Here is a 26,318-nt window from a genome sequence, read left to right on the forward strand (position 1 = left end):
CACATATTGACGATTTCCCCTAAGGTGTTCGTGCGACTGATCTCACCCTTGGTCTCCGACGGATGCATGCTGGCTTCCACGTGACGATACAGGTCGATGGTGCTGAATGGCAGACAAGCAGCAAACCTGTACACATAGATCAGACCATCGTCGAATGGAACGAGCACGTACTTCTGTAAGTTCCTCTTCATCTCTTCATCCCATACCTCCTGCTGTTATTGAGGACAATTCTAGGCCATCCGAGCCATCTTCTGAAGTTCGGGTCAGTGTGTGTGCCTCATTTGAATTGGAGCCCATGCTTGGCGATGGAGAACGCCTCCGCACATTCGAGATCTCGGTTGGAGAATTACTGGATCGCAGTGAAAAGTCAAATCGTTAGTAATTTTTGATGTGGATGGCTCGTGACGGGTGTTAACGAGATAACCCAGCCATCGTCTTTCAGCACAATGCGGAGGAAGTTGTATCCCCATGTAGTTCACTGCTCATTACAGTGGAGCAGCGACGTTTTGATGAAAACGGTGCTGCAGTTCTTCGCCCCATTTCTACTGTGAGTGACCAATGCATTCTGATATTCTGATGTTGAGTGCTTGTAATGTGCAGCTCACATCCAGCGATATGCATACACTTATACAAAGGACGGATGCCGGACATTTTCTTCTCGCACGGTACGGCGGGACGCAGAACAGCAGGGATCTCGATCAATCCATAACACACTTCGAACACGTCTCTGATCTCTGCCCTGTTGATCATCCCTGCCGCCCTGCAACACTGTCCAATCTAGCAATCGCGAAGTTCGTGAGGTACCAGGTTAATGGAATCTACCTCGACCTTGACACCCCCATCTCCCTCTTTCAAGATGTCCTTGATATGCGTCCCACTGGTCATCCGGACCGACCTATCACCTTGCTCCATCTTGCCTTTGCTCTGCTATACCGCTATGCAAAACGGGGGTTTGAAGCGGATGCCGATATGGCCGTAGAGTTACTGAGCGACGTCATGGACATCTCCCACGCCAACAGCCAGGTTTACAGAGCAGCTGAGCTTGGAATCGAGATATCTGCTCTGCCCCCAGAGGAAAGCATCGATGCAAATGATTGTGGGCAGGAGCGGCCCATTGTACCCTTGTCGCCGAATGAACTTGTTCATCGAGCAGAGCTTTGTTTGCAGAGAGATGACCCCCATGCCTTAGATGAAGTCATATCTCTTCATTATGATGCGCTAAGATACCACAGCACGGCACATGATCAGCGAGGGAAAATTCTGGGTAATCTGGGTATAATGCTGCACACTCGCTTTGAGCGTCAAGGCAATAGTGAAGACCTTGACGAGGCCATTCTGCTTTACAGAGAAGCGCTGGCATTGCTCCAGGTTGGTCACGCGGATCGGCTCGGCGCATCAAACAACCTTGCCGCTGGACTCTCCACCCGCTTCGAGCACCGAGGCAATGACCAAGACTTGGACGAGGCTATTGTGCTTCACAGGGAAGGACTGACTTTGCGCCCGATCGGTCACCCAAATCGATCCACATCTTTAATCAACCTTGCAATTCAACTCTCTACCCGCTTCGAGCACCGAGGCAATGACGAAGACTTGGATGAGGCTATCCCGCTTCAGAGGGAGGCACTGGCGTTACTCCCAGTCGGTCACCCAGTTCGGTCCGCGTCATTGGATAACCTTGCAAATGAGCTCTCCACCCGCTTCAAGCACAGAGGCAATGACGAAGACTTGGATGAGGCTATCCCACTTCACAGGGAAGCATTGGCTTTGCGCCCGGTCGGTCACCCAGATCGGTTCATGTCATTGAATAACCTTGCAAATCAACTCTCCAACCGCTTCGAGCATCGAGGGAATCATGAAGATTTGGACGAAGCTATCCCGCTTCACAGGGAAGCGCTGGCTTTACTCCCGGTCGGTCACCCAGATCGGTCCGCGTTATTGGATAACCTTGCTATTTTGCTCTCTGCCAGATTCAAACACCGAGGCAATGTCGAAGACTTGGATGAGGCTATCCCGCTTCACAGGGAAGCGTTGGCTTTGCGCCCAGTTGATCACCCAGATCGGTTCATGTCATTGAGCAACCTTGCAAACCAACTCTCCACCCGCTTCGAGCACCGAGGCAATGACGAAGACTTACATGAAGCTATCCCGCTTCACAGGGAAGTGTTGGCATTACTCCCGGTCAGCCACCCAGATCGGTCCACATCATCTATGAACCTTGCAAATAAACTCTCTACCCGCTTCAAGCACCAAGGCAATGATGAAGATTTGGATGAGGCTATCCCACTGCACAGGGAAGCACTGGCATTACTTCCGGTTGGTCACCCAGATCGGCCCATATCATTGATCAACCTTGCAAATCAACTCTCTACCCACTTTGAGCACCGAGGCATTGAGGAAGACTTGGATGAGACTATCCGACTTTACAGGGAAGCGCTGGCATTGCTTCCGGTCGGTCACACAGCTCGGTCCATGTCATTGGATAACCTTGCAAATCAACTCTCCACCCGCTTCGAGCACCGAGGCAACGACGAAGACTTGGATGAGGCTATCCCGCTTCACAGGGAAGCGCTGGCATTGCTCCCGGTCGGTCACACAGATCGGTCCACATCATTGATCAGTCTTGCAAATGAGCTCTTCGCCCGCTTCAAGCACCAAGGCAATGACGAAGACTTGGATGAGGCTATCCCACTTTACAGGGAAGCGCTGGCATTGCTCCCGGTCGGTCATGCAATGAGGTCCCCATCATTGCATAACCTTGCTGCTGTGCTCTCCTCTCGCTTCGAGCACCGAGGCAATGACCAAGACTTGGATGAAGCTATTGTCCTTCACAGGGAAGCACTGGCTTTGCGCCCGGTCGGTCACCCAGATCGGTCCAAGTCATTGAGTAACCTTGCAAATTACCTCTCCGTCCGCTTCGAACACCGAGGCAATGTCCAGGACCTCAACGAGTCACTAGAGAACCTCCGCTATGCATTGGCTCTGTCGGCACAACACAATCCTCATCATTTAATCATCCATCTGTCACTAGCAAAGAACTATCTGACGCTGTTGCTCCATGGATCAGGACTTGACGGCACTGACCAAGATACTACTAACAGTCTTAATGCTGTCATGTATCATCTCAAGGAAGCAGCAAATGTTGTCTCTGGCGGTTTGCTAGCTCGCTTGCGAGCGAGTCTATTATGGGTTCACCATGCTGCTCAACATACACATGGCACTGAACTGGAAGCTTATGCAACTTCTATGCGACTTCTGGACACATACCTATCTGCGACAGCTTCGGTGTCATCTCGCCATCATACCACGAAGAGCTTCCCGCACACACTCGCAGTCAATGCTGCGTCATGTGCTCTTCATCGTGGCGATGTGTGTCGCGCTGTAGAGCTGCTGGAACAAGGCAGGACTCTCATTTGGACCCAGATGGCACGACTCCGTACGCCTATTGACAGCCTCCAGGAACGCGGAGATCATGCACAGGCTCTGTTGAAGAAATTCCGATACCTCAGCTCCCTTCTCGACAAACCTCCTCCAGAACGTGAAGGGACACCACGAGTCGACATAGAAGCAGAAGATGCCCGGTACAGACGTCTAGTGGAGGACTGGAATAAAACTGTGGAAGACATCCGGAAGCTCGAGGGCTTCGGTCGCTTCCTACTTCCCCCTTTGATCTCCGACCTTCAAGATGCAGCTCGTGATGGGCCTATTATCATGCTCATTGCAAGTGAATCATCTTGTGATGCCATTGTTATCCCGCACGAGCAGCCTCCGACTAGCATCCAACTCTCTATCGATTTAGAGAGACTCCTGCAATTGGTGGATGCACTCCGCGAGACAGTTGACAAAGATGTCGGTCCCAAAGGGACACAGCCAGTGCTGATCAAAGCTTTGCGGGAGTTATGGGACGATGTAGTCAGCCCTGTGGTTGAAATTCTGGGTAGATTCGCACGACAAGGTTCCCGAATATGGTGGTGCCCAACTTCTGCCTTCAATTTTTTGCCGTTGCACGCTGCTGGGGAATACAAGCGCGGCGGAAAGTCCCTCTCGCAGCTATATATCTCTTCATACACTCCATCCCTTACCGCGCTGATCCGGGCACGCAGAAGTTACGACAGATCCTCGTCCGCGTCTTTCGCTGCCATTGGTCAGAATCATCCACCGAAAGCTTCATTTGTTTTGGAATCCGTCGAGCCTGAGCTGGAATTGGTGCGGAGTCTCCTCCCCCCTCCCCCAATTGTTGCTTTCACCAAGGTCACGAGCGTTGAATCAACAAAATCGAGAGTCATGGACGCATTACAAGATAACCACTGGCTCCATTTTGCGTGTCACGGAACGCAAAATTTCGTCGAACCGTTTAAGTCGGCCTTTCTCATGCGCGACCAACCCCTTTCACTACTCGACATCACACAAACAAATCTGTCTCAGCATGAATTCGCATTCTTATCCGCCTGTGACACCGCAGTTGGTGACTTTGGAACGCCTGACGAAGTGATACACCTGGCAGCTGGCTTACAATTTGTTGGGGTGAAGAGTGTCATTGGGACATTATGGAAGGTCAATGATGCAACTGTGCGGCGCTTGGTCGAGGCATTTTACAAATACTTTTGTGGGGATAGCAGAATGGATTCGAAAAGAGCCGCCCGAGCGCTGCACAGAGCAGTCCAGTCGTTAGCTTCTGACACGGACATGCCGTTGGACCAGCGCATCGTGTTCATGCATATCGGCTTATGATCAATTTTGTGCGTCCTCTTATCTTGTTGATCAAAGTGTTCTTGAGACAATCTGACGACTACACGTGTAGCATCCAGCTTTGGCTACGTGCAGCTTATGACCAACACCGCCAGTGGGTCGCTCTACTCGGATAGTATTTAAACAGGACTCGGATGTATAACAAGGTCTTCAATGTTTCTGGATACCATATACCTTCTTCGCATTGTTATCATGACATGAGACTCGGATTTCTCTTGCTACACAAGTTGGTACGAAGCTGCATATATTTGGACTCTGGTTTCACGAACATCCCCGCGCGCGCTACAATATCTTGCCTCCCCTTCGGAACTGAGGTGAAACCAAGCCTCCTTTCAAAACATTCAAGCTGACGAGAAGTAGCTCCCCAACTGTGAATTAGTCGAGATCTACTCGCGACTCGCTTAGTATCCGTATTTGAATTACTTTTTTTTGAGTGCTCCAGCTACATAGCCAAGCCCTTGTTTATACTTCCACGACCTCTGGACTCGTCACTCGTCTTTGACTAAGTATTCTAAACCTCCAGCTCAACACGTTGACCCAGGGAAAGTTCGAGCTGCCCAGCTGTGAGACAATACTCAGCGCCCACTGGCTGACTCGGAGCCTCTGTGACACAGCTGGGTAGCTTACCAGCCATCGAGTGCTGAGTCACTGTAGCTGGCGGGGATCTACTAGGTATGCGTCATGTTGATGATCTCCCGGCAGTACTTAATACTTATCACCAGCGCCAATGCAGACTATGTTACGCTGTTAATTCCCACTGGAGTCCACAGGGAGCGCTCACGAGCACCCTCGATGATTTTGTTACTCCCTTCCATCAGTCTCATCTCAGCATATATGGTCTAGTTTTTACGCAATCATTCTAGTACAATCAGGGCCCTACCGCCACATTAATATGATGATCCTGGGACCTGCAAATCTGCAAGCAGAATTGACTTCTTCAAGTTATGGTGTTCCCGAAAGGCATCCCAGTGGCCGTATCATCTCATCTAGCAGATACCTAGCTCATTCACAGGTATGTGTACAGCACACAGGTCGTTGTCGCCATCATTACTGACGCCCTTCTAGTAATGTTGCCGCGATGTGAGTTACCGTAAAGATGAGGTGACCTCCCAATGCACACCCACGGTGATTGCGACCCCAAAGTTGTAAGTAGTTATCTTGGCGAAATGTTGCATACTTATATAATCCGCGTCCATGATAAGTTGGCCATCTAGTGACTATCCTCTCCACCCCCCTCATGGCAACTTCTTCTAACCCAACAGAACAAAATTGGCATCCATCCAGTCTTCTTCCCTACGATGCGCTCCCGAATCACCATGATGACTTTGACTCGATGGTTTTTAACGCGAAGTCCACTGCTGGGACTGGAACCAATTTTACGACCGCGGTATGACAAGTCGTAGCTATGCCCTTGTTGGAGTGGCATTCTCGAGTATCATCAGCTGCTGTTGCATCACTACAGGGGTTTCCATTATAGCAACTCGGGGAGTTTCCTCGGTGGCACCGGTGATGGGACAGTGCTGTCGGCAGAGGCACTGACACTGATACTCGACTTACTCGTTACGATATGCACGGAGTTCACAGGCTTCGTACATGGCATCTCGTTGCGCTCCGCGCTAGCCTCAGAGTCTCGACTTCCTTTCAACACCAATCTCCGCCTTCTGACTGCAGCTTGTGGATGGAGAAACCCCAATGGCGCCCTGCTTAATGGTATCATGGCTGTCCTCATTATATCCTACACCTCAACATCACTTATCCTATATGATGATTTTACTGTAAAAGATGATACGGATATTGTCATGGATATTGCCATTGCAGGGTTACCTCTCCTATTCCTGGGCGTCGCACTTCTTCTGCAGGTCGTGATCGCATTATCAGGGATGCGAGCTGTCAAAATATTGACGTGGAGCTCCTCACCTTTCGACTTAACCGCCGCCCTGGTCCACCACAGTCGATTGATCCCGGTTCCTTTCCAGTGCATGTTAGAGTCACAGCCTTCCGCGTGGCTTGCTCACCCTTGCATCCGGAAAGTTATCATTTCTCTTTGGGGGCTCGTTGTAGCATGCGCTGGATGGACAGCGCTCGCCACTTATTTAGTGAAGATGCATGGGCGCCGGTGATGTGGTGGGGCCACAAGGGAGACGGAATCCCGTATTGTTATGCTGGTACGTACTTGTATAGTCAAGACGATGATTAATACATTGAGTATTTTAAACAGGAACGAGCGATCATCCGCTGCCGGATGTGAAAATGGACTGCGTTTATGCTGGTTCCGGTGTCGACTCCCCTGCAATTGTCCCGTGAGAAGCTCCCGCTTTTGAAAAGACATATATTGATTTGTCTGCGTCAACAGATCTATATAGGAGCGAAAGTCATACAAACTGGGCTGGTGTTGCATTGACGGAGCGCACGCCTTCGAACGAGACGTTTATAATTTTCCTGCTGTCTGCGCGTCACAGGTACTAGCCCGGTACACTGTCATACGACACCAGCAGCGGGCAGCTTTCCGGCCATTTTTGTCTTGGCCTTAAGTATGCGTTGGACGGATCTTCTCGGACAGTGTTTATACAGGACTCGGATGTAGAAATTCATCTTGACATGGAACTCAGATTTTCCTTGCTACACGAGTTGGTACGAAGCTACATGGTATTTGGACTCTGGTTTCGTAAACATAAAATACCTACCTTGCCCTCCCCCCCTCTGAGGAATTGAAGTGAAACGAAGCTTCCTTTGGAAAAAAAAAAGTCTCCAAGCTCGGTCGCGATAAGATAACGCGACCAACTGTCATGATGCTCATTTTCGATAGCCCCTCCGAGTGAGTCTTGCACATAAAAGGAACGCAACGTACATCAGAGAACCGGTGAGCCGCAGATATTGTGATATATATGATCATGTAAAACCACCGCAATCTACATAATCGCTAGCAAGAACTCACCGGTTCACTGATGCTATAGGCCGGAGGGGAGACTCACACTTGCAACCAATCACAAAACTCATCGAAGATGGAAAGAAACCTTCTCAAAAGACCATGTCTCCCTCACTTTGACCGGCAGTTTGCAGTCGTATCTATAGGATGATCGTAAAATTATGGTTTCGACCGGCTCAACTAATACACTGCCCCATACTAATCCGAGTCCGCTCTTGTCAATTCATTTCCGTCGAAGATGAAACGAAACCTTCTTGAAAACCATTTCAACCGGCTTTTCGCAGGAATCGTAGAGGATAGCCGTAATGTTATGGTTTCGATACTAGGTAGACTTCGACTTGCACGCTGCCTCGTAAGCACTTCCCTGAATTCCTGAGAGGACTAAGTAGTTTATTCATTTCCGTCGAAGATGGAACGAAGCACCTTGAAAACCCTTTTGACGGGCGCGTTGCAGAGATAGAGATAGAGGATAGCCGTAACATAATGACATTATCGTTTCGATACTAGACTCCCTCGACTTGCACGCCACCTTATACTTTTCCTTCCTCAGCTAGAACTTCAATTCATCGATACACCGCACGTATGCATATTGTTACACACAACAAATCACAAAAAGCAATATACAAAGAAAAAACGCACAAAGCAGGACACAAAACAACTATGTACATAGATATGCCGTACATGAAGAAAAGAACGTCAACGTCAGGGGTATGTCGAACACGTTGTGTCAGGGTCGTCGCTCGGTGGGAGAGGATGGGGGGTGGGTGTCCGTAGACGGTCGTTCGTTGGGGGTTGCTTCCGTGAGGTATTGTCGTTCAGAGGTAGGGTGGGGGTCGTTCGATGGAAGGTGGGTCGTTCGAATTTCGAAGGGAGAGTGAATAACGTACACAGTCAACCCATTACGAACCATGCATTCGCCACTCAAAAAAAAAAACACAACAATACGTATGTGTAATAGTAGATGCGCATGAGGAGATAATTAGAAATGCAGCGTCGATTTCATAGCTAACTTTGAAAAAAGTGCGATGCAAAAATGCGAGGTATCTAAATCCAAAAACAAGGGAGATAAAACGTACATGTTGTCGTAGGCGTAGGCGTCGTCGCGATCGTGTGTAGCGGGACGAGGGCGAGGCGTTTGTGGGGCATCTCACTAATGTGATGGACTGATGGACTGGGCGTCCTACCTTTCGTTTGTAGGACGCTGCATCACATCTAGAAACCGCGCCCATTCTGCTTGGCTTAGTGATGCTCCCCACATTGATTCTTCTTCTACTGGGGTTGGGTAGGTGTAGGGGTACGATCCACTCCCGCTCCCGCTCCCACCCATGCCGGCATGCACGGGATAAGGCCGTGCATCGGAGTACGGCGCTTGAAGACCGTGTTTCCCATCAGACGTAGTTGGATACGGTCGTGCTGATTCAGAGTATCCTTGCGTCTGCGTTGACGCTTGTGGTGGTGCAGGGTACGGATTCCCAGATCCAGACCCAGACCCCGAAGGCGGATACGGATTTCGTGCGGGTGCAGGTGGTGCTGGAGGCGGCGCATCCGGGTACGTCGTCGTCGAACTACTACCAGCAGCAGGTGTCCCCCTCGTTGCAGCATCTGCATACCCCCTCGTCCCATCATACGACCCCCTCACATCACTATACCCCCTATTCTCAGGGTACGGATAGGGCGGGGACGTACTCGGTGGTACATATCGCGCTTGACCCGTATGCCCATGAGGCGGGTAATCAATGCTATTTCTCCGTGCATTCGCATTCGGGCTTCCGCCAAATCCCGCCACGCTATTATTAGGGCTCCCAGCTGCGTACCCACCCGGTGGGCTGCCAATGTAACCGCTTGGACTGCCGCCGTAGCCCTGGGGGCTATCGCCTGTCCCGCCTCGACTTGAGCGTGCTTGGTCGTGATATGGGAATGCAAGGGTTTTGACGAGGCCTAAGACACGTCCTTTGACGCCTTCGCGTTCGCTCTCTTCCATGTCTGCGAAACCGATTTCGTAGAGGGGTTGAAGTGCGCCTAGGATATCGAGCGCACGGTCTGCGACTGCTTGTCCACGACTTAAATCGAGAGTCCCGAGCGCTTTCTTGATATTCGCACGAAAGAGCCCTGCGCCTGGTTGGTTTGGGTTTGAGATGAGTTGGAAGGAGAAGAACATAGCTGCGCTGAATACGTGGAAAGGACCCCATGACATGTGGCCTGGTACAGCGAGGCTCGCGTTTGCGAGGAAGTCTGGGCGGGAGTGGTCGAGGAGAGTGATGAGTTTGTCGGCGCTGCCGACTGCGATGTTGAGGCTGTTGGCTTGACGTTCGGATTTGGCTGTGTCCTTTGGGTCTTTGTCGGATTTGTCGTGTTTGTCTTTGTCAGAGGGGGAGGAGAGGAGAGCGGAGGCGTAGGGTCGGTGAAGAGTGAAGCGGATGTGGTAGTAGCTGGATCGGATGATGACGCTTTGGACGCCTAGTCTTCGGACGACGGTGTCTGGGCTTGCGAGGGCGCGTGCGATTCTAAACTCGTCTAGATCTAGCTCCTGTGGCAAGGTGTCCATCCAGTTGGTGAGCGCTTTATCGTGGGCCAAGACCGTTTCGTATGGTACGGAGCGAAGCGAGACGGCGCTGTCCATGATGTCGCCGAGGACGTAGGCGAGGCGGAAGAGGGCGAGGTTTGGTGCATAAAGGCGTAGTTGGGGAGGGTTCGTGGGAGTGACTGGGGAGATGGAGGGAAGCTGCGTGTCAAAGTGATGGGAAGCAACGGCAAGTGGCCTTCCGAACATGAAGGCTTGCCATCTGGGAAGAATTAGATATGTATGTGTGAGAAGGACGTTGCACGCACCGTTCGAGCAGTACGATGTGCCACCAGGCCCAACGCTTTCTCTCTGCCAGCTCCTTGTTCATTCTCCACCTGGTTGGGTCACGGTGAAGGCCCATTGCGAGGCCCATGCTGACTAATTCGCCACGGACGGCCCAAATTTCCTCGCTGTCTGTCTTGCTGAGTGTGAGATAGTGACAACGGATGAGGAGACATTCGACAAGTTCGAGGGAGTAGGTTCTGGACTCTGCACGATGTCGATCGAGTGCTGTGCGCATGACGTCGTAAAATCGTCTTCCGAGTTCCTCGTGGTTGTCAGCGAGGTGTGCAATGAGAGGGTCGCGATGTGGCAAGTAATGTACTGCGATGGCCATTATCATGCAAACGGTTGCGAGGATGACTCTGTCTGGAGAAGAGCCACTCTTGAAACGAGACCACGCGGATGTGAATGCTAGTTGGTTGACATGGCGGTATATCCAATTACAGTATTCAAAGTAGTAGATTATGAGGGCGTCAATTGTGTCAAGCGCTGGTAGGACCTCAAGGAGATCTCGGTCGTATTCATGAGTTGAAGCGGCGATTTCATCTGTGACCAGGCCTTCCTGAGAGGGATGTCTGTCCATTGGGTCGTCTGAAGCGCGGGTGTCGTTCTTTGTGGGGTAAGAGAAAAGAAAGGGGGCGGATAAATAAAACTGACCATTGTGAGGTGGGTGACGACTGAGGTAGTACCAGCGTAGAATCCGCCATGACCCTGGGAGCCGAGTAAACCAGGAGCATTATCACGTTCTACGGAGTCAGATTCTTGAGGTTCTTTCTTGAGTGGACTTGGGGGACCTGAGGGGGGAGGATCGAGTGGGCGCTTGAAAGGTAGATTGCGGTGGTTTGCAATGATAAAAGTTTCAAGAAGTGATACGCTATGTTTGAGGCGAGTGATTTCTTGCATTGGGTCGACGCGGGAAGCGTTTCTAGGGGGTGACATGAGGTGGTGTACCAATAAGTTGTATGTGCTTACTGGTCATCTGGACGTACTAGGTCTGATTCATGACCACGAGCGTCCTGGTAGCATAGTGCGATAGTACCTGTAGATATTTCATGGGTATAAAAAATCAAACAAATAGTTAAACTTACCTCTTAGAACGCAACTCGAGCATGGTCGATTTCTAAACTATTGAGATCAACGAACACTTGAGTTAAACCTTTGAACATACCTATCACACTTGAGTTTTGAATTTCTACAAGGTTCGCAGTTTATAGCTTTTCTTGCTCTCTTTGTTGGTGGACGTTGATCAAGTTCTGGACTTGTACGAGATCGTACGTTTGAGTTTCTTTGAGTTGTCGTCGTCTTTGAACGAGTTGACTGTTCGTCTGACATTCTCTTGAGGAGGTGGGATCAATACGAAAGTCGTTTTCACTCGAGTTTTCACTCATGTGGAATCTAACCCTAATACGCACACCCCGCATGCCACTTACCAAAACCGATCATATTTCCTAATTTAGTTTTTCTATTTCAATAAAATAATATTTCCTAATTGAAACACTCCGCCGGCCTCCCAACACTTTGCTTCCGCCGTCAATTCCCGTTTTCACCACCGTGTTCTCCGCGTGGACCTCCCCGACAAATCCGGCTCTTTCCAGGTAACCTCCTTTCCTAGATTCTCTCCTATCTCCGCCATAGATCGAGATTCTGCCTGACCTCCTCCGCGACATCGGCTCATATTCAGACGCCGTCCTTGCTTCCTCCGTGTCTATGTACGTAGTACTACAACAATCAAGTGGGTGCCCAGGTTATCCCCTTCTTTTCTTGAAACTTACCGTACCTTTGTACCCCCTGTGCCTACGTCGTCCAGGTCATCGGTACTACTCCCTTCTCAGCGTCTTTACAAGGGGGCTTGGCACCGTTCCTCCTGGTCCCTGTGTGGCAGCTGGACCCTGTAACTTCTCTACGCAGCCGCAGTACTTGATGCTTCTCCTGCGCTACCGCACCTTGTTGTGCTCTAGAACAACCTCTAACCTCGTGCTAGTAAAGCCAACGTCTCTTGTCTCCCAAAAATACTTCCGATCATCATTTTGAGTTTATTTTCACCTTATACTCCTTGTCAGGATCGTATGCCTATTCCCTCGTTCTCGGTCTGCTACATCCAAGTTCGGTCTATTTTTCTCGTCTCAATTAATCCGCAGTCACCGTATTCTGCACCTCATTTGTATTCCCGACACTTTCAGCGGTGTGATTCGACACAAAAAAATGTATACCGAACTTCCTTTCTTTTTCTCCTTCGTCCCCAGGTTCCCGGATAACTCACCCGTCTGCTTTGGATTCGCGATAGCCATCGAAACTCGTTTCCCCACATTGCGCCATGGGACATTTCCCCGCATCATATCGTGACCGAGCTCAAGCCCCACATCACCATTTCAAAGACCCCGCCTGCGTCACCCATCACACTTTCCGATCCCTCAAATTTACAGCCCCGTCGTTTCAATCTTGGCGCCCGTCCCTCTTGGCGCCTGATTCCTACAATCCTTCACACAGACCCACACAGCCCGATTTCTTTGGCACATGTGATGCTCTTCACTCACTATCAGTGATGTAGCCGAGCTTCAGGAAAAGATTGCTGACTAGTCGCTCACGACTGTCAGCTCCTAAAATTCCTATCTTGCTCTGCATCCGGCGGGATCCTCCTCATCACAATGATTACCGCGACCCAAATAGCTGCCGCCGGGAGAAGGGTCCTGAGTGTGTGTCCTCATGCACTTCGAGATCTTCATTTTGGTTCTCTTTCCCCTCCATGTTCTGATGTCTCATTGTCTATCTATCCACGAGTGCATCGGGGGCCGCAGAAATGAACACGTGCCCTTTGCTCCGCATAGATTTCTCTGTGGATCTGACATGATTTGTTTCTTGTTCGAATGACACCGCAGATCTCATACCAACACGACGTAAATCCTGCATATGAATGGGTGGATCTACGGTCTTTCAACAAGACACATAATCTGTGGTCTCGCATACAATGTGCACGTAGGATTTGCGCTCTCACGGTAGATTTTGGCATGTGTACGACAAGATCTGCAGCAGCGCTATTCATCTTCAATCAACTTGAAAGTTGAAATTCATGCGGCGTGAGTTCCACTCATGCAAGTCGTACACGTGCCCGAACTGTTAGATATTCCAGATTCCTCTTCTGCTCCGCCACCGCCGTTTGTTGCACGCACTCCTAGTCCCGCGGCTTGATTTCGACTTGTCCAATAGACTCCGGATGTTCTTGACGGAGGATATATAACTCGTCCACCAGTCACCGTTCTCGAGTTTAAGCAGGCATGCGATGAATGTTCTCTTCTGCCAGCTTCTCCTATACAACTAAGTTCGTTCCATCTTCCATCCGGCTCGATGTGCCGATGATACTAGCCTCGTTGTGGTTGCCTCGACGCGCAACTTGAATCCACATCTGCACGTCGTCTGTGGCGGCATCGCCGTGATACCCAACCATCAAGCTGTCCATTATCGCTATCGTTATCGCCTTTTTGACAAATTCTAGTAGCATCTCTTCCCATTATCCAGCCCTACGTGCGCCGAGAGAAACGGAAGTGGAAGCGCAACGCCATCTTCACCTCACTAGTACTGTTTGTTCGATTTCTAGACTTGTTCACCATCCGACATACATCATGATGCCGCCGGTATTTCAAACTTGAAGTCTTATCTTCGCAAGAGCTTCTATCATAATCAACATGCATTGTGTTTTTTTCTGCTTCTTGAGCCTCCTGCGCTTCTCACTCGTTGTTTTGGGTTTGTCTCTGGAGTGGGGAATCACTTCTCACTCGTTTTACGATCATGGATTTGTCTTCAAGTTTGCGATGGGGAATCGGTGCGCTCGTTCTGCATCCACGGTACTATGCGGTATGTATATGGTATTTTGTTACTAACCCCCCGCGTCTATGTAGTCGCCGTCACTGATTACATATGTAGTCACCGGTCAATTGGCGGCTTAAAGCGAAGGTGACAGAGCGGACTGAGTCAGCCGACTTTCCCCCTCAGGCTCCAAGTTGTCCCTCTTCCCTCCCTCGTCTTCTATCTAACGCCACAGACTGGTATGAAACTTTGATAAGTGCCGACCGTCGCACTCGTCGCTGGGAAGAGAACTGGAACTAGAACTAGAACTAGAACGAGCACCATCGCAAGAAGCCTGAAGGACGTTCTTCGCCTCCTCACCCTGTGAGCGCCCATTTTATTCTGCCAAGTATTTACTCTAGACCCATTCGTCTTTTACCAGCCCTCCCACTTGAACCGATCGGGGCCGCAGACTTACGTATATGCGATCACGCATGACGAGGAAGATGTACTGCCACTGACAGTCGAACCATTCCTTATGCCTCAGACCTCAGGAACTTGGGATGTTGTAATGATGGATTGGCATCTCCCGTCGGTGAGGATGGTGTAACACTGGCCCATCGAAGCAGCCTAGGTGAGGATATGATAATGATAGCAAAATGAGCTCATTCCAAATCTCTTATCTCGCTAACGACGCTGGCGCTCCGACAGCCCTGGATGGTGGCGTAGCCTATATGTCATCATCATGTTCATGCCTACCGCCAGGAGATCCATTGACAAAACCCAGGGAAAAAGAGAACAAGAGTAGTCTCTGAGTTTTCAGATATTTGCCTGTTCTCTTTTTCTCTTTGTTGTATGATCCATATTTACTGGGGACGGGACTGGACTGGAGCTAGTGTGGGAGCTTTCTGATTGAACCGAAGGTTAATCTGTCTTTCCTTTTTGTTGAAATTATCGGCTTCTGTTTGTCTAGAGTTGATGGGAATGATGTAATTGATCGGGGTCTTGGATTTGGGTCAGTCTCGCGTCTCGACCTGGAGACTGGAACATTCGCGCTGCTGATGCTGGACCTCTCCTCATGTATATGTTTTCGATCAAATCATGTAAGCCACTGATGTATTTCGGCTTACTAGCGGCTCCGTTGCCAGATGGCCTGTGCCCCCAAGTCACGTCCGTAAACCGGAGGCCTAGCTTCTGCGCCAACAACTCCCCGTTACACGGGAAGGGGTGGAGCAGAAGCGACGTCTCTACAGCCCAGCTCCATCGAAGTTCATGATGGACTCGAGAGTTATTCTTGACGTCCGCCACGGCGTCCATGGATCAGGTCAGGTTTAATGGATAGATTTTTTTTCAAGTGCTATTTGTATTGACCTTGAAGTACCTTACGAGTCTCTGAATTTCTTTTCGTGGCTGTATTTTTAGGATCGATGGTGTAAAGCCTGAGAGTAACCGTGGCTACCAACAACTTGAAGTACATCACGAACGAAATTTGGTGTCTTCTCCTTCAACAAGCCGAGGGCTGCGAAGTTGGTGAGGCGCTTCGTCCCGCATAAACACTAACCACCTTCACAGCTGGGCGCCCGGGCACATGACTCCGTTCTCCTTCACGTCATATCACGCAGAATTGGCGAGCGTTTTGCGAAGTTGGTGAGGCGCTACGCCCCGTAGTAGATACGGTCCATCTTCACAGATGGTGGAGGGGTGGAGTGTGGTCACCTATGTCCTCATGGGCAGTTCGGGTACATGACTCCGATCCCTCCTTCACGTCATATCACGCGGAATTGGCAAGCGTTTTGCGAAGTTGGTGAAGCGCTACGCCCTGCGTAAATATGGTACCATCTTCACAGATGGTGGATGGATGGAGTGTGGTCACCTATGTCCTCATGGGCGTTCGGGTACATGACTCCTTCACGTCATATCGCGGGAAATTGGCAAGCGTTTGGATGTGGTCATACTTATGGGGCCCTGATGTAAAATTCTTGCAACGACATTCGAGAAAAAGGAAATATTGATGATACTCGAGTTCCAAACTGTATGATGATGGCAAACACTCTGGGCCGTAAACATATTGACTCCCACTTCGATCGAGGACCCACTTGCACCGCCGGTAAAACTGAACTGAACGTGATCGAAAGATAGCTTGGAAGAATCCACATCATTCCGTCATGAGTGCGTTAGATCGATCACTTGGAAGAACATCAGGTATCCACCATCATCCTTCTTGCTAAGGCGTGCCGCACGCCACAACAAGTATTCGAAGAACGATAACAGCTTTTGTGAATGCTAGAGCAGACATTTCGGCTGTGTCCCGGATGATCTCTTCAGAACATCGTGTAGGTGGGCCCATGCTCCAAGGGATCAGGGTTGATTCGGGTGCGGTGGACGATGAGTGCTCTATGTTGCATGCCTGAAGACCATCCGAAGTAGGAAGGCAACACCCAGTAAATGCGAGGGATTTTTGCTATGCAAACAACAGCAGGCGCCTTTTGCCGAAAGTATCTGTTGACCGGTCATTAAAAGACGAGATGACAACGAAAGCTGAGCTCCAGGATGATCGTAATAGCACCACTGACCGGTCATTAAAGAGGAGATGACAGCTAAAGCTGAGTTGTAGGACACAAAGATGATCGTCATAGCACCACTGAGCGAGTGGTCATTTGGATTTCCCTGCCACGACCCACAGTAAGGCTGCGCGAATGTGTGTTGAAAATGAAAGTTTGGATTCTGCGGCTACGGCGAAGCGCGATATTAATGATATGCTATGCACGAAGCCATAGACTTGGTGCACGATATATAGAAGCGAATCCAGCGTGAGAGCCAGTACTCCTTTCTACAAGCTTAACTGTTTAAGAGAATAGTGATCGAGCCTTCAAGATCCGCAGTGAAGACGATAACCTGATGCAATCGGGCTGCCTCGGAACGGACCACTCCAACGAGGGCGTAGTTACGACACATTAAGCTGCAGGCACAGAAATTAGCTGTCGACTTTGTGACAACTGCGATTCGGTCAGTCACCTTCAGCATGTAGGCATACGTCAAAACGCGTGAAGGCTAGACAGAGTCCAGTTTTGTCGCCAAGTTGGTTATGTTGGCAGAAGAAAGCAGGATTTAATCAATGGCAGCATGTAGCATTTGCAATATGTCACATTTGCACCAGCTCTCGTGAGCGCAGTTGTTGGCCACGCCGTACCAATTTGAGCACCGCCGCCTCGACCGAAGGCGATACTGTGAATTAAATGACAGCAATGCGTCTTCACGAACCTTCATTGTTCAACCAGAATCTGAATTCTGAATTAAAATCTGACGATGAACACCGAGGCTGTGTCCTAACATCTATCTTCGAGAGTCGTAGGGTATCGGGAGGACCTTCAAGTGGCGCCTCGGTAAGATGGCATTGATCAAACCCTGAAGTGACATTACCACAAATGGCTGGCTGAGAAATGCATGAACATCAAACAGTTGATATGTAGAACTTACAGAATAAGGTTTCTCGTAACTTCAAGCCGGGCAGACAGACAGAATTACCTAGCGGAAAAGACCTACAGGTGGCGCCTCGGCAAGATGGCATTGATCGTCGAATCTCGATCATCAAGCCCTGAAGTGGCACGATCACAAATGGCTGAGAAATGCATGGAGGTCAAACAGTTGATAGTATGTAGAACTTACAGAATAAGGTTTCTCATAACTTCAAGTCGAGCAGACAGACAGCATTACCTAGCGCCCTGAGGAGTGACGGAGATCACAAAGGACAACAGAATAAAGGATGGCCAACGGAGTGTCGATTGCTTTGCACAACCGCTAGGGGAAATATGACTCGAACCGGACAGACGTTCCTCCTTTGCCAACAACTGTGTCATGGAGTGCCACGGACGCACCTGGCGAGAAATAATGATACAATGGTATTGACGTTCGTTCTCAAGCATGAAACACAGTGGACTAGGGCTCGGAATATTCGGGGTCTCTGCGGCCGTTTCCGCAGCTTAGTCAGCCGGTAGTCGCTGCGCTCGCTGTGCCCCTGTCCAATAGGAACCCATTTATACGACAGTGATATTTGGTGCGCATCGCGCAGATCGGCGGCCGAGTGAGGGTGTCCAAGCCGTAAGTTCTATTGAAACAGAAACTTGAGGCTTATCTTTGTAGCGTAGTCAGCCGATGAAAATCGTTCATCGTCCGTCGTCGTTCCGTCACGACCGCCGTATCACACTACACGGCGTGACGATCCATTGCTTTGGAGCCGATAGCGCAATCTCTTCCGAAAGCGATGCAACACCGGTATTCAGGGGGGTTAGTACACCATTGAACCCATAGGAAACTTTGAAGTCTTATGGTTATTCAAAGCGAAAGGAGGGACCTGGTGCACCGAGTCTTGGGCTCTAAAGGCGAGTCGTGCCGTCAAGTTGCCCGACTGCTTTGTGCTACTTAGTATTTAATCTCCAGCGGCCGATGTCGGCGGGAAGTCCATCAATTTAGACCACACCCTCCCAGCTTGCATCGTGACAATTGACTCTTAGCCAGTAATTTCTCCACCTTCACAGTGCCACTTAGCCTTGGAATGAAAGTAGTTCGTGGTCAGAAAAACCTTGTTAGTGCTCAGTGAAAGCCATTAGCTAGGTACACTGACAGTGTCAGGTGTCAGCATACCAGGCTAATGGCTCATTGGATCACTGTCGTTCTACTGATCAAAACTTATTTGGCTGTTGCAGATCAATTCTTCACATATCCTTCCCCAACTTCCGCTTTCCCATGACGACATCAAACAAAAATATTCTCTCTCCACCGCGCGAACTACGTCCATAGATATATTTGTAACACTAATACAGGGGACGGATTCAAATTGGTAGATTTTGATTGGTCGGAGAACAGGGGGGATCCGATACCCAAGGCCGATGAAAGGATATGACTTTCCAGAAGGTGATGGCCAGCTGTGTATGAAGGACAGCCCTGGCTAATTCACATGTTGAATTGCATGTGTGCGATAAGGTAGCTAGCCCAGGTATGTAGCGAAGAATGCCAGAAAGGGACGTGCCACATGATGCTGAAAATGGTGACGGTTGAGAGCACACCTGTCAACGTCGCGCACATCGCGAGTGCGATGTTCGGTTCTGCACAACAATGGGGGGATCACCTGGGATCACAACAATTGGCGATGAAGAACGGCGTTTGCTGAAAATCATGAAGGAAACCAGCGGAAGGCGCACCCCGTCCGTACGGGGTCATAGCGCTGATTTAAGCGTCCAGGTAACGAAGATTGCCCTTCGAAGATCACAGCCTGGCCGTCTCGTCAGACCACTTACCGTCAAAGAATGAATGAATAAAATAAAAAGGCGAAAGCAGACACAGCATTGATGGTATTTCATGACATGTCTACGTCTTGAGCGACATCTGGTCGAGGTTCTCCTCGAGCTACTGAGTTAACCAGCTCTCTTCTCACTTCAGCGCCAATCTGTAAATGCGGGTTAACGCGAATAACGTCCAGCAGAGCGTCTTTTTGGTCAGGGGTGAGATCTGGCGAGTATCTAGAAAGCCGAATTGAGATGGGGTACTGATGCAAAATGCAAAATCCTGACCTCTGGCAGAAAGCTAACAGACTTTGATGCCATAGCACAGGGAGTGTTTGGGCGTCACCACGTCCACGAGCCTTGTAAGTGTTGGAAAGACGAATGAAATGGAACACCAGGGCATCAACAACTTTGTATGGAAGTTGGTACTTTTTATCAATCAGGACGCGAATAAACAGAGAATTTGGCCCTGAGAGTAATAAGTTACCATGCAGATAGCGAAGAATGGTATTTTACCTGTATAATCCATGTTTGCTATTCGAAGTAGAGCTGCTGCTGAATGCAAGACAGGCACTTTTTTCTTGGCAACGACAGAAGCAATGATAGCGGCCTCCCTGAGGCTACAGCCGTTCTAGTATGTAGTAGGGCCAAATAAGCTTGGTGAAAGATGTATTTGCGATAACCCACCTCCAACATCGGAAATACAATACCCTTGAAAAATGCCGCGGGTTTGAATAATGCACGCTTCAGGCATTCATAATATTGCACATTGAGCTTTTTATTGCTTTGTATATCCTCCCGTATTGCATCCAAGAGAACGACGGAAAGAAATAATTGAGCCTGAGCAGGCTTCATCGTGGACACGAAAATTCGTGTTGCTGCTCTACATGCGTGGGGGCTCCAATTTTCAGGACGAGTGAGCGCTAATACTCTTGCCCATGCTGGGAGCGAGGGAATAACTTTGAAGAATTTTGGTAGTGGCCCCGACTTATACCCGTGCAAGAAGATCGCGAGTCTGCAAGAAAGACAGCGATTCAGTGAACACCATTGCGTAAGCGAGAATATGCATACTTTGAATAAGATTCTACCAATCTAGGATCGAGACCGAGTGCTGGATCAGGGTGTTCTTGATCTAGGAAACATGAGATAACAGCCCAACCGACCAAGATCTAATCCGTACCCTGCTGCACCTTTTGCATGACATTGACACCATTGGTCTCCCCACTCTCCAATTTAGCAAAAATGATATCTGCTAACGTTCGACGTTCACCAGAATTAGATGGTAGTAGTGTATCCAACGCTTGGATATCTCCAGAATCCAATTGCTAGGGGGTGATGAGAAAGCAAGCCGAGCATATCAGAATGCACTGACAAACATATCTTCTACGTCACCATTATCACTCATGTCATCATCGTCGCTCTCCTCATCATGACCGTCCATGATTTGTACTCTGGGCTTGAAGTTCTCGCGTTCATCTTCATGTCGAGGCTCATCCTCATCCTCGGGCATATCAACTTCGTCTTGTTGATCTCTAGCGAGCTCGAAGATTCTCCTCGACGTCTTTGGGTCAAGAACTACCTGAGCGTTCTGCGATCAGTTATTTAACATACATGATTGGCGAGTACATACCTCTGTGCTCTCTTCATCACCCGAGGATTGTTGCCGCTTCGTGCGTTTCCCCGGTTGTGATACGCGACCATATTTCGCTTGTGTATCATCGACATCTAGCTGCGTGTAGAGAGGGTCATGCCTTTGCTTCACTGATTTCTGTACTCGAGGCATGATAGACTGTAAGATTTTCTCGGAAGCATTTGAAGTTATTTTCTTCTGGATATTGATTATTACCTAATTATGGGGTAAGTCATTGATTTCGATCTCCCAGTTGTTGAAGCCTTGACGTCTGACTCTGACCTGGTACCTGCTCCTGACGTGAACCAGCACCGCGTCCTGACAAGCTTCCAGTAGCTCTCCGGCGCCCAAAGTTGTCCTAGTCGAGTGTGAGTCTGGTATAAGTTTTAGGTACGTTCGGCATTGGGTCACCGTTGCACGCCAAAGCCTTCCCGGATTAAGATTCTCGGGTTAAATATCGTTTCCGCAGTGACAGCGCACTCCAAAATCTGACCACTAATTTCTTAAGGCACGCCGCACTATAGCGCACTAGGTATCTCCCAGGATGCCCTTGTCTTCGGAGTCGGTTAAAGTTGTGAGCCCCATTTTTTCGTTACGCCACTTGCTAAAGAACTCCTCTTCATTTCACCTCCACGTGCAATATGGCAAACGTCTTATCTGAACGACTTGTAATTACCATCTTTTTCTCGTCGTTCTGTGCACTCATGCGTTTCTCTGCTCATAGATCCAGACACTGGATAAGAATGGCCAAGAAATCAAAAGCGTTGGTTTCCAGCGCTTTGGGTTCGACAGCGAAGTGTCTATTGATGTCCTCCGATCACTTTATCTTCGATCACACTATGTGGTCACAGCTTCTGAGTCCCAGGTCCAGGAGCTAGACGCCAAAGAAGAAGAAGGACACGTGTCTTTGACTCAAGGCGTCAATGCCTATCAGTCCAGGTCAATCTTCCATCCAGACACGCAGGCGATCTCGTACACAACACTTTCCCGGTTCCCCCCAGTCAAGCTTTTACCTCCCTCATCGAGAAAGCGCGTTCTTGTCACCGGTGGTGCTGGTTTTGTGGGTTCGCATCTCGTCGATCGTCTCATGCTCTTGGGCCATGATGTTACCGTCCTGGATAACTTCTTCACTGGCTCAAAGACTACCGTGAGTCACTGGGTTGGTCACCCAAACTTTGAATTGGTTCGCCACGATGTTGTCGAGCCCTTCATGATCGAGTGCGATCGTAAGCCTTTCGGTCTTTTGCGCTATTCGCTTCCTGGCTGATGGCCCATCAACCCCAGAAATATACCATCTTGCTTGTCCCGCATCTCCTCCGCATTATCAGTTCAATGCAGTGAAAACCATCAAAACTTCGTTTATGGGCACTCTAAATATGCTTGGCTTGGCCAAGCGTACAAAGGCTAGGTTTCTTATCAGCAGTACATCTGGTATGGTTGCTATCAGTATTGGTCGTCTTCTTTGCTCATTCCGCTCTAGAGGTATACGGTGACCCTGAAGTCCATCCTCAACCGGAAGATTAGTAAGTCGTGATCTTCTGGGTTCGATTGTGTTGCTTATTTATTTCTAGTTGGGGTCACGTCAATCCGATAGGACCTCGTGCTTGCTATGATGAGGGTAAACGTGTTGCAGAAACACTCACGTACGGTTATCATAATCAAGATGGCGTGGAAGTTCGGGTCGCGCGTATCTTCAATACTTACGGTTCGTCTTGCACTCTATTGCCGTTTCTGTTACCTAATGCGTACCCCTAGGTCCCCGAAGTTTGTTCTCGTCATGCTTCTAAGGAAACACAAATGCTGATCTAGGTTGATACCACAGTGAACCCTCACGATGGTCGCGTGGTGTCCAATTTCATCGTCCAAGCGCTGCGCGGCGAGGATATGACCGTCTACGGTGACGGCAAGCAGACTCGTTCCTTCCAATACATCCACGACTTAGTTGACGGCCTAATTGCCCTCATGAACTCCGATGAGTCGCGCCCAGTCAACATTCGGCAACGGCGATGAATTCACCATTGGTGAATTCGCGGAACTTGTTCCGAGAGATCGTAGAGAAAGTGCCAAGAAGAAGATGGTGTCAAACCCGAGCGCCGCGTAGCAGATTGTTTACAAGCCAATCCCAACTGACGATCCTCAGAAGAGACGCCCTGACACGACTAGGGCGAAGAATAGCCTAGGATGGCAGCCCCGTTGGACAGTGCGGATGGGCTTGGAGGAAATGGTCCGATACTACAAGGCCAAGATGTCAGAAGGGAGCATTTGAGATGGATGTATGCTCAATCTTATTCCGAGTATTGTTGTTCGATTCTAGTCAACGCAAATTATACGTATTGCCAATTACTTGAACATATGTAGTAGCATACTGTGAACTTTGAGATCAGTATTTATACATGTTCCAAAACATATCAGTAGCTGTGAAGGATCCAAACGTCGTATGCGTTCTGTAGAAATAGCTTTGGTAAAAGACAAATATGAGTGAATATTTTGTACAGATATCATCAAGATATCATGATCACCGAGTCATGATGGTAACATAGCCTTCGTTATTATTCCCTTTGGCAGATGAGCACTTTGTGTTACCACCTTCTGCATCGTTCCTTTGATAACGTGCTTGTCGACCGAACTAGCACTGTAGGTCGTTCGCCGCATGCGACCATCCTGTGCCACCTCGTCTGTGACTAGGCTGTCTTTGTTCGTAGTTAAAGATCCTGCCACTGGACGCTCCGGAGAGTTTGAAGATTTAGAGTTCGAAATTTTGTACTTGAAGTTGCGAGCGGCTTTGAGCTCGGAAGTGTCTGTGGTCACATGAAAAACGGTAGGGTAAATATATAGAGCACGCGAACATACCGATGTAACTATTGCCATGCTTATCTCCTTGGAACCAGTGAGCCTCCTTCTTCCGTTCAGAGTACCTTGGAGTAAATGTTAGCGAAATGAAATTGGGAAACGAACTCGGTGAGTCGACTGACTTCCGCATCGGTCGACCATCTCTCCCAAGTGGACAGTATGCTTGATCCAAGTCCTTCGCGTAAAACAGTAGATTTTCCATCTGACTTTTCGCGACATCGGGTTTGACGCATGAAAACGAGAGGGAGGAACGAGGATCCCTATGAGCAATGGATGGGTCGCCGACAAGGTCAGCAAGCTTCGATAGAGCGATCTCCGACCGTTCCCGTATGGACATCCTTGCAGGAAGAAGATCGGACCGTGAATGAGGCTGCTGTGCAAGAAACCCCGAGAAGACCCGGTTCACTATCGAGGCGCTGCCAGGGTGGATGTTCAGGCAAGCTTTAGCACCTGCAAAAGTCGTAAGGCAGGTCGCTATGTGTGATTACAGCACGCCTACCCTTGACAACGTACAACCGAGGTCCATCTTTGGCGTTGATTAAATGCTGTTTAAGTTTCTCTGCGTATTTTAGTGGAGCTGTCGTACTTGATTCTCCCTGTGGATATACATCAACACTTTGATCATTCTCAAACCAAATTGTAGCAATGAATACCTGGATAATAAGAACAGGGCAAGTGATACTAGCAAGTTCTTCGGGCTTCAAAAGTGTGCGCTTACATTACAGGTGAGTTGAGAACGCAAATGGACGCCCGTATAGCGCTCACGTTCATCATAATATTGACAAGCTCCACTATCTGCAAACGTTTCGTCGGAGGTGTGTATTTTTCCCAGTAGGCTATTAACTGTTATAGACGGATCCAATTAGCATTGTGGGACAACTGGTCAGAACTGACGTACGTCATCTTGAAGGTCTAGATTGTCGCTCTGCATATGGCTTCGTCAGTTGACCAACAACTGGCATGCTATGATCCGTGACTTACCTCCCCAGTCATGAAAGTCACCACTTCGTTGCCCGCATGTTCGAATGAATCAAGGTCAGGCGCGTAACACCACAACTGAAGGAGCTCGTCGTAAGCATGGAAGACCCATTGAAGTCTGAGAACAGTTATTAAAAGACAGTCGAATAAATACCGAAAAAGTACAAACTCTGTGGGAGGGGGGACGTCACATAACGTTAGACTGAGGACTTGTTCGGGCCACCTTGACCGACAGTCAGCTGCTATTTATCAAGCAGTACACGGAACATACAGTGCAGTAAGTCTGAGAGCGGCATTGACAGAGATTCCCTCGAATGCCAATATGTGTGCAGGAGGCAAGAGCAGTGCCTTCGAACAAAGACGTAGAATGTCAGAAACCAGGCCATGAACTCCGATGAACGAATCACACCTGACAGACCATAGCAAGATCGGCTGCGTCAACGTAGCTGTCGTGCCATTGGCTGGGTCTACACCGCGACCGTCCGCAAGTCCGCTGATCAAAGGCTATCAAGTTATAATCCTGGGACAGCCTGGGATCATCGAAGTGTCTTATGAGCCAGCTCGAGTCCAAAAATAAAGGATGGAGGAGGATGCAGGTAGGCCGCTCCGGGTCAAAGCTGCCCACGTTCCCGTATTCGGAGTTTGTGATGTACCATATGGAAACGTAGTCGTCTCTGGATGGGATGTCGATGTAGGGCATACGGGAGAGCAGAGCAAAAAATGTACCGACGGCAAGTTCAGGGCATCCACAAAAACTGTCTTAAGTATAAATGAAAAAGGGTTCAACCGCATTGAGTTGCTACCTAAGTGTTCATGCTGTGATCAAATTTCTTCGTTTTAGCCGAGTAGTTAGATGATCAATGATTGTAAAAAGTAGGAACCAAAATTTGCGGAGCAAACTTGTACATACATAGAATCAATATCATATCCATGATCGACGCTGCCTTCTAAACGTCAATTAAAAGCATATGAGCCTCCTCTAGGGCTCCTGTCTCAAGTCTGCCTAGCCCATCAGTATGATCATCTCTGCCGCTCCAATTTTAGTGCGTTGTTGTTTGCTGTTTTCATAGATAAATGACAGTCTTCTTCTTTACTCTCATACTAAAGGATCGCGTCTCATGGCCAACATTATCCCGTACTCCTAGTCTTCCAAGAACTCTGATTGACGTTAGGACTCGGAGCTACGTAGGTGCACCATACAACCTTCACGGAATGTCGCGGCAGGTCCAAATTGAGCTTGGCAATATTCAAAACGTCCGCGGATCGTGCCACTCTTGCCGTGGC

At 49.2% G+C, this 26,318-nt stretch overlaps 6 protein-coding genes across 6 annotated transcripts; 3 read left to right on the plus strand and 3 right to left on the minus strand.

Moving 5' to 3' along the window:
- EDB91DRAFT_369253 (TPR-like protein) lies at positions 1 to 5,064 on the plus strand. Its single transcript, XM_041327026.1, has 5 exons — positions 1 to 175; positions 235 to 374; positions 429 to 547; positions 636 to 4,736; positions 4,799 to 5,064. Exons 2-4 carry the CDS (start codon positions 306 to 308, stop codon positions 4,726 to 4,728), a joined length of 4,281 nt encoding a protein of 1,426 aa, XP_041176938.1. The 5' UTR covers positions 1 to 175; positions 235 to 305; the 3' UTR covers positions 4,729 to 4,736; positions 4,799 to 5,064.
- Positions 5,065 to 5,983: 919 nt separating this feature from the next.
- EDB91DRAFT_1082214 (uncharacterized protein) lies at positions 5,984 to 7,050 on the plus strand (the record flags this gene model as incomplete). The annotated part of the gene is made up of 4 exons (XM_041315470.1): positions 5,984 to 6,133; positions 6,189 to 6,727; positions 6,808 to 6,911; positions 6,965 to 7,050. The coding sequence occupies 4 exons, from the start codon at positions 5,984 to 5,986 to the stop codon at positions 7,048 to 7,050; spliced, it is 879 nt and encodes a 292-aa protein (XP_041176939.1).
- Positions 7,051 to 8,852: 1,802 nt separating this feature from the next.
- On the minus strand, positions 8,853 to 11,901 carry EDB91DRAFT_1223105 (fungal-specific transcription factor domain-containing protein; the record flags this gene model as incomplete). Its single annotated transcript, XM_041320930.1, has 7 exons — positions 11,686 to 11,901; positions 11,606 to 11,637; positions 11,490 to 11,556; positions 11,175 to 11,442; positions 10,502 to 11,127; positions 9,487 to 10,455; positions 8,853 to 9,417 (listed from the first exon to the last, which is right to left on the minus strand). Exons 1-7 carry the CDS (start codon positions 11,847 to 11,849, stop codon positions 8,853 to 8,855), a joined length of 2,691 nt encoding a protein of 896 aa, XP_041176940.1. The 5' UTR covers positions 11,850 to 11,901.
- A 7,749-nt stretch (positions 11,902 to 19,650) lies between these two features.
- EDB91DRAFT_1053571 (Bystin-domain-containing protein) lies at positions 19,651 to 21,359 on the minus strand (the record flags this gene model as incomplete). The annotated part of the gene is made up of 8 exons (XM_041313761.1): positions 19,651 to 19,813; positions 19,865 to 20,045; positions 20,093 to 20,207; positions 20,264 to 20,591; positions 20,648 to 20,708; positions 20,757 to 20,901; positions 20,949 to 21,155; positions 21,207 to 21,359. 8 exons carry the CDS (start codon positions 21,357 to 21,359, stop codon positions 19,651 to 19,653), a joined length of 1,353 nt encoding a protein of 450 aa, XP_041176941.1.
- Positions 21,360 to 21,750: 391 nt separating this feature from the next.
- On the plus strand, positions 21,751 to 23,472 carry EDB91DRAFT_1329100 (uncharacterized protein; the record flags this gene model as incomplete). Its single annotated transcript, XM_041325309.1, has 8 exons — positions 21,751 to 21,780; positions 21,931 to 22,432; positions 22,491 to 22,637; positions 22,687 to 22,729; positions 22,778 to 22,911; positions 22,962 to 22,970; positions 23,029 to 23,192; positions 23,308 to 23,472. The coding sequence occupies 8 exons, from the start codon at positions 21,751 to 21,753 to the stop codon at positions 23,470 to 23,472; spliced, it is 1,194 nt and encodes a 397-aa protein (XP_041176942.1).
- A 108-nt stretch (positions 23,473 to 23,580) lies between these two features.
- EDB91DRAFT_1134027 (alpha/beta-hydrolase) lies at positions 23,581 to 25,922 on the minus strand. The gene is made up of 11 exons (XM_041318752.1): positions 25,444 to 25,922; positions 25,306 to 25,382; positions 25,204 to 25,257; positions 25,038 to 25,152; positions 24,955 to 24,981; positions 24,822 to 24,899; positions 24,710 to 24,769; positions 24,556 to 24,652; positions 24,179 to 24,506; positions 24,057 to 24,121; positions 23,581 to 24,004 (listed from the first exon to the last, which is right to left on the minus strand). Exons 1-11 carry the CDS (start codon positions 25,732 to 25,734, stop codon positions 23,730 to 23,732), a joined length of 1,467 nt encoding a protein of 488 aa, XP_041176943.1. The 5' UTR covers positions 25,735 to 25,922; the 3' UTR covers positions 23,581 to 23,729.
- Between the last annotated feature and the right edge of the window lie 396 nt (positions 25,923 to 26,318).

The sequence above is a fragment of the Suillus paluster genome, assembly GCF_016628075.1.
Source record: "Suillus paluster strain FC165 chromosome Unknown EDB91scaffold_27, whole genome shotgun sequence".
Lineage (NCBI taxonomy): Eukaryota > Fungi > Basidiomycota > Agaricomycetes > Boletales > Suillaceae > Suillus > Suillus paluster.